The sequence below is a fragment of the Physeter macrocephalus genome, chromosome 9, assembly GCF_002837175.3.
Source record: "Physeter macrocephalus isolate SW-GA chromosome 9, ASM283717v5, whole genome shotgun sequence".
NCBI lineage: Eukaryota > Metazoa > Chordata > Mammalia > Artiodactyla > Physeteridae > Physeter > Physeter macrocephalus.
The window spans coordinates 86643626-86659685 of NC_041222.1; the positions used below are offsets into that span (position 1 = coordinate 86643626).

At 39.4% G+C, this 16060-nt stretch overlaps 1 protein-coding gene and 1 long non-coding RNA gene across 6 annotated transcripts in view; one reads left to right on the forward strand and one right to left on the reverse strand.

Annotated features, from left to right (window-relative positions):
• SECISBP2 (SECIS binding protein 2) overlaps nucleotides 1-16060 on the forward strand; it is a 67215-nt gene that overhangs the window by 3890 nt on the left and 47265 nt on the right. For 3 of the 5 annotated variants that reach the window (XM_055087300.1, XM_055087299.1, XM_007104698.4), the window contains exons 3-10: nucleotides 2634-2883; nucleotides 3130-3253; nucleotides 4533-4762; nucleotides 8109-8187; nucleotides 9809-10014; nucleotides 11534-11656; nucleotides 12987-13076; nucleotides 14397-14529. In XM_055087300.1, coding sequence (XP_054943275.1) covers nucleotides 2634-2883; nucleotides 3130-3253; nucleotides 4533-4762; nucleotides 8109-8187; nucleotides 9809-10014; nucleotides 11534-11656; nucleotides 12987-13076; nucleotides 14397-14529 — 1235 coding nt within the window. The remainder of the gene's footprint in view (nucleotides 1-2633; nucleotides 2884-3129; nucleotides 3254-4532; nucleotides 4763-8108; nucleotides 8188-9808; nucleotides 10015-11533; nucleotides 11657-12986; nucleotides 13077-14396; nucleotides 14530-16060) is intronic. The other 2 variants (XM_028494166.1, XM_028494167.1) reach the window with 2 other exon arrangements.
• Nucleotides 1222-9440, reverse strand: LOC114486901 (uncharacterized). Its single transcript, XR_003681309.2, has 3 exons — nucleotides 8486-9440; nucleotides 7546-7600; nucleotides 1222-1392 (listed from the first exon to the last, which is right to left on the reverse strand). It is a non-coding gene; the product is annotated as an uncharacterized lncRNA (long non-coding RNA).

The window sequence follows — 16060 nt, forward strand, 5'->3', positions numbered from 1 at the left end:
GGTGAAAAGTTAGGTTTGTTGGGTAGGAAATAGAGAGCTCTTGGGGGTGTTTTGGTTGGGGTTATGATAATCACTCCTGGTTTCTGGCTCAACTTAAGGGAAAGGGACTTGAAGGTTTTGATTGGATTCTAGGCACTGGAAATAGAGAAGAAAATACCTGGAGACCTGCTGCAAGAGAAAAGGGTTCAGTGGTTGTCCATATGGGTTTTGGTGGAAAAGACGCTATAGCAGTTTCCAGTTGAATACATGGAAAGATTTGGGATTATTCGTAAGAGCGTAAGTTGGCAGTGGGGCTGGTTTGGGGACCAGTTGTTATGTTTTGGAGCTATATGTGCCAGATGGGGGAAAAGTGAACTAACTGTTAAGTGGAAATGACCTGTAAGTTGGAGATAGAGGCCTGGAGGTGGTGAAAGTGTTGGGATTGAAGTCCTGAGCAGAACAAGGAGAAATTCTGACTCAGAGTGAGTCTGCCAGATGAGATAGGGAGAGTGTAGGGGAGGCCACGCCATGGAGGAACCTTTGGAAAATGGGTGAGAGCAAGGAGAGGGTAGAGGGTGCCAAGTGCAGGCTAGTGGAGCTTTTCAAGTGATGTGATAGAAGTAGACACCATGCAGTACAGGCTACTGAGCTTGGCAGGAAGGAGGGTCCTGGGAGACTTGGTGGTCGTCGGTAGTGATGGGGTGAGGGGAAGTGGAGCTGAGAGATTAGCAGGGGAGGTTAGGGGCTGCTAATAGCAAAAGGAGGGGGGCAGATGAGATGATGGGTCATAGAGGAAGTGTGTTACTGTGGTTAAGGGCAGTCTGACTGATTCATGGCAACTGGAACTTTAGAGACAAGCCATTTGAAGCCCCAACCGCAGATGCTGTGGGTTATCTCTTTGAAGTTTTGTGTTGTGTATTGCTCTCTGCATGTAACTATATTTACCTGGGATGGGAAGGAAAAATATCAACTTTCCAGAGGAAGAAGGATCAGTGAGGGGATTGAAACCCAAGTGACTTGTCCAAAGGGGGAAACCAGATTGTGACCCAAACCGAGGTCTCCTGATTCGCAGGAGAAAAATTTTCTGGGTGACAACAGCCTTCAAAACTGGATCCTGCGTCCTCCCACCTCCCTTTCCTTCTTTACCTGAATTTCATTGGTTTGTTCATTTATCCATTTTTTGGACTTGGGATAGTCATTTTAACTTTTTTTTTTTTTTTGCTATCAGCCCATCTTCTTTGCCAATCTTCTTTTGTGGAGAACAGGTTCTTCACCTTCATCTGCCCTCCATTAGATTTTCTGAGCATCAAACAAAATAAAATAGAGATTCACATCTAGGGTTAGCATCTGGGGAGCAGGATGAAGCTTTGAATCTTTCTCTTCTCAGCAAAGAGCAGCACTAGGCCAGGTGTTCTGTGGGGCAGAAAAAAGTCAGTAAAAGGGTTCGTTGGGGTTTTAATCAGGAATATTTCATTACTAGAATCAATTGCTTACAAGAAAAATATCTTATAAGATTTAAACTTATTATAAAATGTCATGAATTAATAGACAGTGATTCTAGGCAGTTCAGTGCTGCATGGAAGTGAAAGCAGTGAACATTCTCATCAGTGTGTTACAGGTCTAGCCTGTAGATAGCGACTCCTTTCCCTTCTTCAGTGCAGACTCTTACTTGCAGCAGAGTAGAAACACGACTTCGAGTAAGTGGTGCCTACACCCATATCTCCTGACAGTTGAACAGTTGGAAGATCATATGGGATGTCTCATCATTAGCTTTGGCTCTTCCTGCCTTTCAGTGGACCAGTACACTTTGGGATTTCATTGATTTGCTACAAGATAATTTGGAGCTCTGGAAAGTCACAGAAACATCTGCTGGTGCTTATTTGTGGGAATGAGAAGATAGTGATTTGTATTTAACTCAGCTGCTTAGCATTTTGTCTTTGTATCAACTTTCATTGCAAAATGGTTGAAACTTCTGGCCGTATACCAAATTTGCTTAAAAAAAATCAATTAAATTATATTTCGGTTTAGCCTAGCAGCTTGAGAAAGTTGAGGCAGTAGCAGTGTTCACAGATGGTTCTATCTTGTTAGCAGCGTGTGTAGTTCCTGGACCACCTTGTGCATAGTGTCCCCATTGCAACTCCAATCCCAAGAGTCAGTAGGGCACAGGATGTGGCAGTGGGCTTGGAGCAGGGAAGGGGCTGGACAGGCTGTCTGCGGGCACCTGGGGCCTCAGGAGGCAGGCCCTGCAGGTTGTCGGGGTAGAGGTTGGATGGGCAGTAAAAAACTCCCTCTACTGAGAGAATGGTCTGGATGGCTCTTTTGGCCAGGGTTGCTGAGAGAGGCTTTTCCAAATATTTGACAGCATGAGAGTGGAAAGCTGCTGGAGCATCCTTGGGCTTTTCTAATGTTCCTTATAATAGGGTCCCTTCATGGAGGTTCCAGATAAGTAATGAAAAAAACAGAACTAGGTCAGCATCTTTCTTTGCAGGTTAAGAAAGAAGTGCTCAGAGGTTTTATTTGGTTTTTAATTTGAGGTATTGCTAGAATAAATGACCTCAAAAATAGTAAAAAGTTTAAATTTGTTTATTATAAAATAGTAAGCTCCTTGGTTTGCGGTATGAAATCTGCAACTAAAATTTACCCTTTTTATTTAGACAGAAACTCTATGCTGAAGATATGGCTTTTGGAGCTTCAACTTTTCCACCTCAGTATTTATCTCCTGAGATCGCTCTTCATCCGTATGCCTATTCCCCTTACACCCTGGAGTCGTCACAAAATGTTTGCCCAGTGCCTGGCTCCCAGTGTGATTACAACCAACCCAGTTGTTTCGGAGGTTTTCAAACCATGAAGCCACGAAACGAGCACATGTGCCCTCTCCCGCAAGACACAAAAGCTCTGTTTAAGGTCTGTAAATGTTTTGGTTTTGTTGGTCACTTTAGCATTTAAAACATAAAGAACTGGTAAGTTCTTGCGTGTTATTTAAGGTATTTAAATTTTGAGATATTTAAGATTTGATATGGTCTAACCTTTCTAAAAAATGGTTGAGTTGTACTTATGAATTTGCAAATTTGAGCCTTTTTTATAGTGAATTTATGTTACTTTTTAATATGTTACTTTTCAATTATGTTTACTTTTTAATGTTTCCTGCAGAAGAAAACCTGTGATGAGCAGAAGTTTGACACTAAGAAGACTGATGGACCTATATCATCTGATTTAAAATCAGTTAAAAGTTCGCCTCGTATGTCCATTCATGCTGAGAATAGTTTGAAATCAGGTAAAAATAACGTGCTCTGTATGTTATATCTTCCTACCCTGTCTACCCCCAGAAATGTCTCTGTTCTTTGAACTATTTTTGTGGGCTTACTCATCATGAAAAACTGAGGCCATCAGGTTTCCTGTGGGATCCTGGGGGCCTTTCCTCCCGGGGAGGGAACTTGTTTGTGTGGGCTGTATGACATGTCCTTAACATGTTATTACCTTGTTTTATGCAAGAACTTCTGTAAAGTCACATAGCAAGTAGTTGATAATCACCCGCCTCAAAACAGTTTTTAAATAAAAGTGAATTACAGTCACATCCCTTGTACTATATTTGATCATGTTCATCCCTGAAATAGCTTCTCTGGTATTCTGTTGGGACATTTTTTAATACGTGGGAGAGTTGACTATGGTTTAAATCCCATACTAAACAATACCAAACCTGGGGCAGGACAGTCATTCAGAGGACATGTCTGCTCTGGTTTTGAAAACTGCTGTTCCAGTCTCTGGCTGAAAGTTAGTGATTATATGTGATGTCTTGTTTTTTTTCCTGTAAATTACTTACTATTGCACATTGATCACAGCCATCATCTGTTTATATAATAACTTAAAACCTTGGTAATAGTGTACTTACTGGGAATGGTCTGTCATTTTATTTACATGTGTAATTTATTGTTACTTGATATGTAACTTTTTTTCTTGGTGTTGACTTCACTCATAAACCATCTGGTACATGGTAATGTGAAAGAAAATTTGAACAGTTAACTGTAATAACTCTAACCTTACAATTAAATAATTTTAAAAATGCTGGGGCTTTATGGCATTGTAACCTGTAGCATCATTCATTTGCATTTGAAGGAGAAAGATGGGAAAGAGGTTATAAGTTTAATTTTACTTGTTCCTCTCCAGTTTCTTCTAAAAACTAAAACATGGAAATTTTATTATTTAAAGAAAATTTGTAAGAGTCCTCTTAATCTCACAAATCTCTAAAGTGTGTATTAAGAATAATTGAAATGCCCAGCTGCACAGTCAGGTTAAGGTAGCTATTTCATCCACTTTAGAATTACTCCTAAAATTTGCAGTGTGTTTTCGTTTTTCTGCTTGCTGGCCCCAATGGTCATTTATGTTTTCCACTGTTACAGAGAAGGTTAACAACACTACAAAAAATTAGGCTGTTTGGACAATAACGTGTTGTTGCATCAATAGCAATAGACTTTCTACTCTGCAATTTAAGTGTGAGTACAGGTCATTAGACAACATCTAAATTTTTACCCCTACTTTTAATTCTGTAAATACAGATGGTTATTATAAACGAACAGACAGGAAATCCAGAATCATTGAAAAAAGTGGATCTGCCTCCAAACCTGAGTTTGAATTTACCAGGTTGGATTTTCCTGAACTGCAGGGTCGAGAGAACAGTGAGATACCGGAGATACAAAAGCAGCTCAAGTGGGGGCCTTTACGCTCTGCCTCTACTGATGTTTCTCTTCTAAGAGAAGTGGGGAAACCTGCTGCAGTGTTATTAGAGGTGAGTGCAGCCTCCCGCTCTTTTTGTTCCCTTCTTCCTTTCTCCTCAGTGATGGATAGTGATGCAAGGACATCACTTCAAATACTACACTTCACATCTTGGTGTGGGAGGGGCCTCTCAGTTCGCTTAGGTGACTTTCTCTGTTGTTTGAACTGTTTATAGTCAGGCTGTAACACCTGGTGTGGCTATTCTTTCCAGAGAATCACTTAGCAAGTGTCTTCATATCTGGTGGCTAGAAAGTATTGCAGTGTCTCAGGCGGAGAAGATTGTAGCATGGGTTCCTGCTCCACAGCCCATTGTGAAAAGTTGTTTCTACCATTGCATTCTGGTAGCACTTTTTACAATACAGGGAAAAAGATTTTTTAAAAATCAAATAGTAATGTTAAAACTGCATAGTGTAACTTCTGATTTTTCCAGGCTTTTTATCTGCACCTCTGTCTTGTCAATGATACGAAAAATGTCATTTGCAGTAAGTGCATTCAGTGCCTAATAATTTTAAATTGCACTGTATTCACCATTTGATCTCAAAGTTTTACTCCATCAAATTGACGCATTTTCCTCTCAAACAGATTGATTTTGAGACTTCCAGGAAAAAACTTTATTGGGTTAGTAGTCCCTAAAATGGCTTGTGACAAATTGGGGCCCATCCCAGTATGGAGGTAAGGAGAAAGAAGAAACAATGAAGAAAACAGAGCTCACCAGTTCATTTACCTCTTGAATGGAGAAAGGATTTCCATTTCCTGTCCTAGCACTTCTCTTGGGTGCCTGGATACTAAAGCCTCTGAAGACTTGGTGGTAGTGGCTTATAATGTGCAGAAAATAAATCATTCCCCACATGTTGACCCTTAGACTATTACACCTTGGTGTTTTCCTTTTACACAGTGGTGATAAGTAAGGCTGAGTGACTGATATAGAAGAATCACAGTTTCATTAGGCAGCTTTGTGACTGCTTTCTGGGCCCTGGCTGGGTGTATGGAATAGCTGAGTAGTCGAGGGGCTCCATGCTTTCATCATGGGTGGTCAGTGGATAATTCCAAGCCTGTGAGCGCTGTACAAAAGTAGGACAGAGTACAGCGGGTCCAGGGTGAGTGGAAGCATGACTGACACTTTATGTCATGGTCACTTGTTGCATATGAGTACTGCATATGTGGACAAGAAGTAAGGCATATCATGCTATGTGGGGAGGTGTACATACTCATTGCTTTATATATTCACACTCTTGAATTACGTGTGGAGTATTTTTTTTGTTTTTTTTCCCATTTTCCCTCTAAAAGAAACCTTTTTTTCCTGATGGTATTAGTAACATCTTTCAACATGAGAAAAATATTCAGAAAAAAAAAAATTGTCTGAAGCTGTACAACCAAGAGAAAACCATGTTTGACACTTACTCTTTTTTTAATGGTACATTGTGGGAATTGAGGGACATTCCCCTCAATTTAGGATACACATGTATGATACAAGCTTGTGTTGGAATTTTTCAAAACTTATGGTAGTTTTTCCATGTCATTAAATATTTTTTGAAAATATAACTGTTGCGTTGAATCTTTGGTATTGATACATATAATTTACTTAACCATTCTTGAATAGGTAAGCCATTTCTATTGCTTCATTGGCCTTGGTGAGCATAAAAGTTACGTTTACTCAAAGAACAGGCTGTGTTTTAATCATTTATGTTATTTTCTCCTTTGATGAATTTATTTTTTTTTAGTTAACATAATTGCCTTTACATACTTTGTCTATCTGGAGCCCCATAGAGAACACAGCAGCCTATAGGATGGGGCCGGAAGAGAATTTGTTTCTCAGTGTGCAGTCACTTCCACAGAGCCATGCTGATGCCACATCACCTCTTCCAGGACTAGCCCAGTGTTTTGGAAGCTGAGAAAGGTGCTAATAGAAGGGAGAATGGCATCTTCTCTTTGCCAGACTCCCAACCTCCCCATGCCTTTGGAGTTTCCAGAAATGCTTCATTGAAAATAAAAATTCACTTCCCCAGTCACCCTTGTTTTGCGTCCATTTGGTAGTAGCAAAATGAAATTATCGAGATTCTGTTCAGAGGTTGGGCCTCAGTCCTGCAGCGGATTGAAGCAGACAGCTCCACACTCCTGGGATGGGGTGGGTGCTCTACGCGGCACCTCCTGCAAGATTTGTATGGTGTGCATCTGTCAGGCAGTAATTTGGAATTTGCAGGTTAGCAAGTGGCACCTACCTGCCCAGGAAGCCCTGCCTGATGTCTGTAGGGAAGTGGTGGGTCCTCTGGGGAGGCCCTGGGGCAGGAAGGCCCAGGGCGAAGTAGGTATTTCCAGGCCCTTAGTGAGCTCTACCACGGGGCCAGGAATCAGTGGATGCCACATGGAGGATTTTGCTTCATTTCTATTTGTAATGAAAATGGGGGCTTTCTGTCCTAGTTAAGGAACATGTTCTTTCCATTGTTCTGAAACAGCTTGGAGGATTTTGCTTCATTTCTATTTGTAATGAAAATGGGGGCTTTCTGTCCTAGTTAAGGAACATGTGAACATGTTCTTTCCATTATTCTGAAACAGCTCTTGGAGGTTGCCAGGCTTCTACTATCCAGGCAGAGAAGTGGCACAAGGCATATTCAGCAATCAGCTATTTTGGCCACTGAACAATTTTTTTAACTAGGCTGAGATGTAATGAAATGGTAAAATGGATAAGTTTATGAAACGTGCACTTCAGAATTTATTTTAAATCCATTCAGTGTGAATTTATCAGTTTCCTTTCACCTTGGCTGCTGGTCATTTTGAGGTCTCTCTTAATGTACTCACTTGTCTCCAAGTGTCGTTCGGTGCCTCTTGTTCCATGCATGTGGCCGCTTTCTGTCTGTGAAAGGGAGTACGTATTAGAAGGCCTGTATTTGTTTTTGGGGGCATGTTCAGGGATTTTTTGAGCCTTGGTGTGGGGGTGTGGTGAACAACAGCTTTTGCATTCACAGTGGGCACTTCGGCTCTAAGAATCGTGTAGGTACATCTGTGCTGACTTGGAAATTGTTGGTTGTATGTTGGTTTTTTTTCCCTAAGTTACATGATACTGCGTGTGGTGTGATCCCATTATGGAGATCTATTTAAAATGATATACAAATGTTTATCTCCTAAGCAAAGAAATAGAAGGATGCTAGCTAAGCTGTAGACGGTGGGTGGTTTTTCCTCTAGGGAATGAGATTTGGCAGAAGAAAGTAATTTAACTTTTCACATCATGTACTTATGTGTTTGGAATTTTTAATTAGCGTATGTTTTGCAGGTTTTAAGAATGGTGAAGGAAGCTATATATTTCAAAAATAATGATTACTTTTATTTTGAAATAGTAAGAAAAGAACTGGTTTGTTTTTTAGGGTGAAATGGTGAAGAATAATAATCGGACCGAATCTGTAACTGATAATGCTGCTACCAGTCCCTCTTCATGTATGAGAGGTAAGAGTGGCTACTAAATATTATTTTAAAATATAAAAATTGTCTATTGTTGTTGTCTGTTTTCTTAGTTCATTTTCAGTCTAGTGCAACTGAAGTGTTTTTGTTTAGCCTTCTTTAAGGCAGCTGATGGGTTGATAAACTGGCATCATTGTTAGAAGACTGAAGTAAGCAAACGAGATCCCACATCCATGCACAAGGAGTGTAAACTACATACAAGTAAAGAATTCTAAATGAAATGTTTATCCGGTTAAGTGAGACATTTTATGAACTCAGAAATGATTACTTTCTTAAGCATTACCTGTATCAGTGGTTCTCATAGCTTTTGGTCTCAGGATCTCCTTAATACCTTTAAAAGAACCCCAAAGAATTTCTGTTTATTTGGATAACTGTCAATATTTGTAATATCTGAAATTAAAACTGAGAAATACAAACTCAATATTTGTAATATCTGAAATTAAAACTGAGAAATACAAAATACTTATTAATTCACTTTAAAAGTAACGATAAACCCATTACAGGTTAACATAGCACATTTTAATTAAAAAAAAACAACTATTTTCCAAAGTTAAAAAACTAGTCAGGAGAGGAGAGCAGCCTTTACGTTTTAGCAGCTCTTTAACGTCTGGCTCAGGAGATCTGCTTCGGCATTCACCTGTTTCACTGTTCTCTGTCATACAGCCTCTGGAAAACCCCACTGTACTACGCTCATGGGAGAGTGAGAGTGGGGAAGGCAGATGGCACATTCCTGTTATCAGGAAAACAGTTTTGACCGTGGACCCCTGAAAGGGTCCTAGGAGTCTCAGAACTTTGAGAACTGCTGGTCTGTCCTGACCTGGCCCAGAAGTGAGATATTCAGAGAGAGTTCAGTAGATTCTGCTTTTGAAGTTTTTGTGAGTAGCTTGTCCTAACAGAAGACCTTTTTACAAAATTATTCTAGATTTATTCACAGGCGTGTTTTCTGTTGCGTTAGCGTGTTTGGTACATACGTGGTTCAATAAAAGACCTTCACTTTAGCAACTGCTGTGAAGATGCATAGCTCTGTGGTGACAAGAACAGCCTGTCTCCCCACTGTGGGGTAGCCATAGGCTGCTGACATGACCTGCCCGTGTCCTGATGGATGTCCTTTTGTTTTGTCTGTATATAGAGTTTCATGGGCACCTACGGAGTAGTGTTGTCATACTTATGCCTATGTTCTAGAAAGAAATTACCAGGTATTGCGGTAGCTGAAGTTTAGTGATCTTTGATTTCTGATGTTAAAGGTACACATCAAGGTTAGTAGGGCCACAGTTTGATCTTTAGCTCATTATTTCTGTGTGTTTGCCACGTGGATGTATTTGTGGATTATTGTTTTTTAATGGAAATTTTTTTGTTTACCACCTGCACCTCCAAATTAGAAGAACAGTTCCTAGGAAAGTCAGTTACCCTTACAAGTTAATTCAGCATGCATGCTCCAAGAAGAAAAACAAATTTAGTGGATACTGTAGTTTCCAAGAGAATGTTCTTAACAAAACCTAAATTTAACTATGCTCTTGAGTACTTCATGTAATGCATGCTTGGAATTTCTAAGGAATTTCTTTTTTACTGTTGGGATTGTTCAACAATTTTGGTTATCTTTGAGCAGAATTATCTTGGACACCAATGGGTTATGTTGTTCGGCAGACATTATCTACAGAACTGTCACCAGCCCCTAAAAATGTTACTTCCATGATAAACCTAAAGATGGTTGCTTCATCAGCAGATCCTAAAAATGGTAGTATGTCATCTTCTGAAGTTTTATCTTCGGAGCCTTCGTACAAAGAGAAACATGTTGTCCATCCTGCTAAAAAGGTACGTGTCACACTTTGATTATGTTGCTCTTCTGTACCACTGGATTGTCTTTCTTTTTTTCTCAAATCCTAACTGAAAGTGTTTCATTCGGTACTGTAGGCACTAATCTGAGTTGGTTGTATTCAGTACTTGAATTGAATACAGTCTAGGGACACAAGTGGTAGCTTTTATATACAAGTAAGGATGTGCATTTTAGACCTATGGTCTTAAAATATCTGTGGACCATTTTGAATTCTTTACAAGAAAGATGCTGGCAGTAGCTTATGCTCTGGTATATAAAATACTGCAATCTTTTGTCTGTTGATTTTACATTGTTTTTACCTACCAGGTACTGGTAGCAAGATAATTGTGTGCCACATTTTGCGATCATCATGTGTGTTAATTGATTCTTGGTTAATTGCAGCTTACTTACTATAAGATAGCATTTCAGAATCCATTTTTTCTTTTCAATTCAGATAATTTTAAGTTGTTATTTTTCAATCCCTAGATTTCTTTCTTGAAGAGCCTTTTTTACTGGGCTAGATTTTGGGTTTGATTTTCACTGTGTACTGATACATTATTTTAAGTTGAAATACGGTCGTATTTGTTTAGTGCTGGTTTCCTATCTTTTTGAGTGTTAGGATACTTTTTGATATCCAAAGTGTTTTAGACCATCCCACACAAACAGGAGCTGTGTGTTTATGCTTGGTTGATTGAGGAATCTGTGCTGGTAACAATTAATGGTGAAGTCAGACCTGTGTGCCTGTTCCCTACAGCTTTTATGCACATACTTGTGAAACACAGGAGGCGGTGGTGAGGCCCCTCCAAATACACATGGAGACTGGCCAGCTCCAAGGCCCCGCTGGCGTCGGGGACCAGGCTGCACAGCAGGGCACCAAGTCACCATCTGAATGAGCTTTTAACACTCTTAAGAGTTAACAGATTTTGTTTTATTTTCCCAGCATCTTTTTAAAACTTAATTTTTAATTAGAGGTGTAAGAAAAGTTTATTTTCGACAAGTCCCAAAATAAAGAGGAGAAAATGAGGATCTCCTGTAATCTTATGACCCAGATGGCTTTGCATTGTGGTCATAATGTTTTTTTTTTTTTCCCTCTAAAATTTCTGTATTGTGAATTTTTATTACTGAAATAGCACCTGTAATATTACAAGGATCTAATTATGGAAAAGGTCCTTTTCCCATAGCCCTTTGGTTCCCACCCTTCTAGGAGCCTCCATTAACAACCTGCTGTCTGTTCTACCTCAGGGCTCCTGAAAACATAAATAAATAAAGATGTTTATTTTAAGTTTTTTTTTAAAAAACAGAAATGGGAGTACTTCTCTGGAGGTCCAGTGATTTAAGACTTCGCCTTCCAGTGCAGGGGGTGCAGATTCGATCCCTGGTTGGGTAGCTAAGATTCCACATGTCTTGTGGCCAAAAAACCAAAAAAACCCATAAAACAGAAGCAATATTGTAACAAATTCAGTAAAGACTTTAAAAATGGTCCTAAAAACCCATGATTTTTGCTTTTTTTTGTTCTAGTCCAGAGCATCACAAGGTGACGATCCTGAGCAAAATGAAGCCTCAAGGAAGAGTAAGAAAAAGAAAGAAAAGTCTAAATCAAAATATGAAGTCCTGACAGTTCAGGAGCCACCAAGGATTGAAGTATATTTACATTTATTACTCGCCTTGTTTGATATAATAAATGGGTCTTCCTTAATAGAAATATGGGTTCATACTGGTTGCTGAAGTGAAAATTCTCCAACATTTTCTTTAATAATTGTAGTGCTAAAGAAAATAGTTGTCATCCATTTTCTTCAGTTCTTCATTTTGGTGTCCCCAGCGCAGTGCCCATCTCATAGCAGGCTCTCATTAAACAAATGAATGAATGGCCTAGAGACAAAACTACTTGTATTGAAATTTAATGGTGTGTATGCCCTACTACTAATATATACCCCTCAGTATCTTCTGGCCTGTTTTTTTCTTTGCTTTGGCATGCTGGCTTCTGCAGGGCCTCCTTTTCTATCTAGATGTTTTGGTATAATGTGCTCCACTATTGAGAGAAACTTAGAATACTGTAGATCTGTCGTGGACCCTGGTCAAGAAGAGAATATCATGAACTTCCGAAAGTGCTCTTTAAATTGTTGTCCAGTGAGTGATACTCCAAGAATGTCCCTGTTCTCCAAGGAGCCGTCCTGGATCCTGATTATGTTTCTCATGGGTCTGCAGTACCAGCCTCAGCAGCCTGGCTCCTGGTGCTGGCAGAAGGGTCTCTCAGCAGTGCTCCTAGGCAGCCAGCTTAGGGTCAAGCCCGAGGTGTTCCCACAAACTCGAGGGGCTTCCGGGGCTTTTTGAATATTCCCTTGAGAGTAATGGGGTTGCATGTTTGAAAACCTGTGACCGCGGTAGAGCATTATTGTTTGGGCTAACAAATAACTCATTATTTCTGCCCAACTCATTATTATTTCAGCCCACATTTTTCACATCATTTCTCCAGGGTCCCTAAAATGTTGACAGAAGCACATAAGACATTTTAAAATGATTTAAACATTGTTTAGAGACCTGTTCCTTTGTTTCTTTTTTCTAGTCTAGGATCAGCACATGTGACAAGGTGCTTACATCTCCTGAGTCCAGATTGATGGTTTCCCTAAAGAAAAGCGTAGTTGAAGGATGGGTACTTGAACACTCTTGTGCTAGGGTGCTTGGGGCAGTTCATAGACTGCTTGGTGAACCCATATCCTTGAGGCCCCTGCTCTCTCTCTGGAGCAGGGAGATTCAAACTGCGGTCCTTAACTTTGTTCTAAGAGTGAAATAAAGCTGAAGCACTTACATTAGTTTTTTGTTTTTGTTTTTGTTTTGACTGTTTTATAACACCTTTGAGCACTTTTATAAGGATATTTTTATGGAAAGAAAATAAGAGCAAGGAAAAGGTTGTAGTTGGGCTTATTTGATAATTGTGATTTGCGAAGAGCTAAAGGGTGTGTGGTTTACTTAGGATGCCGAGGAGTTTCCCAATCTGGCAGTTGCATCTGAAAGAAGAGACAGAGTAGAGTCACCGAAATTTCAGTCTAAACAGCAGTCACAGGTAATTTTTAGATCGAAACCACAATTGCTTTTGGCTTAACTTTTCTTGCTAAACTAAACTCTTGAGAAAAACTGCTTTCCAGACTTCTTTGTGTACGGGGACAGGTGGTTTTGTTTTGATTCATTCCTGCATTGGGGAACCACATCTGGTATGTTGAAATAAAGTTGCTCTTAAGCTAAAACTGCTTTGTCACTTTTGAAATTAGACTATTGGTAACTGCCATTGCTGTATCAGAAAGGAGGGGGACACAAACTGCCTGTCTAACTTGGGTTTAAGGAAAAAGCATTGACTTAGTTTATTCAGGAAACAGAAGAATCCCTTTGTGAGGCAGTAGTGTCTGACAGAAGGAAAAAAGAGAGCCACCAGCATTTCACTCAGGTAGTCAGGATCAGGGGAAGAGATGATTCTCCTCTTGCCTCAGCCCCACTGTGGATTCAGGAATGAACTTGTAGTTCATAATCTAGATGGAGAACTTGCATACTTTGGGCATGTTCATTGTCATTTTGCCTTTCAAAGTGGGGTGATTATTTTCACATTTGTGAAAAGTAAAGTTCTAAACCCATGTATCTTTGCATTCCTATGTTGTAATTTGGTCATCTTCCATCCCTGCAGAGGTCTCTGTAGCCACCTGTGCTGTGCTTAGCACTCACCCATTGCCATGAGCCCTCACCCGGCGTGAATTTGGCATCAGGGAAGAGAACAGTGGCCGAGGGCAGGAGTGGAGGTGCTAAAGCACAAGAGACAACACGTCCGTACAGCCTTATACAGCCTCAAAACCCAAATCAGAATGATTTCAGAAATAACATTTGTTTAGAGTGTATCTGACTTCACGCCTAAATGTAATACTCACCTGCTGTGTGTGTTTTGGACTTGTATAAATTTTTGGTCATGCCTCCATGGTTTCATGGCACTTGGTTGGCTCACTTAGGCAGTTGGAGAGCGAATGGTGTTAATGAGGCAGTAGTACCAACCAGCTAGCCCCACGCATAAACTTTCGTAGCCAAGGACTTTATACACGTCTTGGTTCCTTATCTGTAGATGTATGCTGTTATTCACAATGGAGATGCAGACGTGTAAGTGGTTTAATGAAACCAGTGTTATGAAAGGAGGAGGAGGAAATAAACAACTTTGGTGGTAATATTGGCAGATAATTTGGAATAGACTGGGGTTTTAATTACTTTAATTTTTTTTTTAATTTTAAGATTTTTATAGTCCCTGTATCTGTTTTATCTTATTAATTATATGATTTTTTATCATAAAATGAAAAAGCACAATTTGTAAAATACAGTATTATAAACTTCTGATTTTTGAACTTTTTAGAATAATTTTAAAAGTAGTGGAAAGAAGAGCCAAATTCCAGTACAGTTGGATTTGGGAGGAATGCTAACCGCATTGGAAAAGAAGCAGCACTCCCAGAATGCAAAGCAGTCCTCCAAACCAGTGGTGTTCTCAGGTAAAGGAGTCTTTTCATTTCAGACAAATGATTGAAGTCTTTTTCAGTAGACTGTTTTGTGACTGTTTTCTCTTGTTATCAAAAGTTGTTTATATATGATCAAAATAATGTGGTGCTGGAATAAGGATAGATATAGACCAATAGAACAGAATTGAGAATCCAGAAATAAACACACATATCTATGGCCAGTGAATTTTTAACAGGGTTGTTGAGTTCATTGAAAGGACAAAGAACAATCACTTAAAAAATGGTCCTGGGGCAACTGGATTTCCACATGCTTAACAATGAAGTTGGACCCCCAACCTTACACCATATACAAAAATTAACTCAAAATGGATCAACAACTTAAATATAAGAGCTAAAACCTGAAACTCTTAGAAGAAAACAGAGGTAAATCTTCATGACCTTGGATTAGGTGATGAATTTTTAGACAGGACACCAAAAGTACAAGCAACAAAAGCAAAAGTAGATAAATTGGATTTCATCAAAATTAAAAACTTTTGTGTACCAAACGACATTATCAAGAAAATGAGAAGACAACTTATAGAATGGGAGAAAATATTTGAAAATCATGTCTTATAAGGATTTAATATCCAAATACATAAGAACTCTTACAATTCAGTAACATTCATTTAAAAAATGGGCAAAGCTCTTGAAAAGACATTTATCCATGAGAAGGTATACATACGGTCAGTAACACATGAAAAGATGCTCAACATCAGTAGTCATTAGAGAAATGCAACTTAAAACCACACTGAGGCAGTTCTTCAAACCTACTATGATAGCTCTAATCAGAAACATGGAAAATAACAAGTGTTTGTGGGGATTTGGAGGAATTGGAACCGTTGCTGATGGAAATGTTAAATGGTGCACTTAGTTTGGAAAACAGTCCTGTGGTTCTTCAGAATGCCAAATAGAGAGTTGTCATGTGACCCAGCAATTCCACTCCTCTGAATGTATCCAAGGGAATTAAAAACAGAGACTCAGACACTTGTACACAAGTGTTCATAGCAGCATTATTCGTAGTAGCCCAAAGGTGGAAACACCCCAAATGTATATCAGCAGATGAATGGGTAAACAAAAGGTGGTATATACATACAATGGAATATTCATCCTTAAAAAGGAAGGAAATTCTGTCATAGACAGAAAGTAGATTAGCGGTTACCAGGGGTTGAGGGGAGTGGGGAATGAGTTATTGTTTAATGGGGATAGAGTTTTATTTCGGGGCATGAAAAAGTTTTGGATATGGGTAGTGGTGATGTTGGCAACAACGTTGTGAACGTAATTGATGCCAATGAATTGTGAAGTGAAGAATGGTTAAAATAGTAGTTTTTTATGTTATATGTATTTTATCACAAAATTTTTAAAGTTATTTAAGTATGATGATTTTAAGAAATAGGTCTTATTAAAAGGTGGGTTTTGGGGACGTCTCTGGTGGTCCAGTGGTAAAGAATCCACCTTCCAGTGCAGGGGATGCAGGTTCAATCCCTGGTCAGGGAACTAGGTTCCCACATGCCACAGGGCAGCTAAG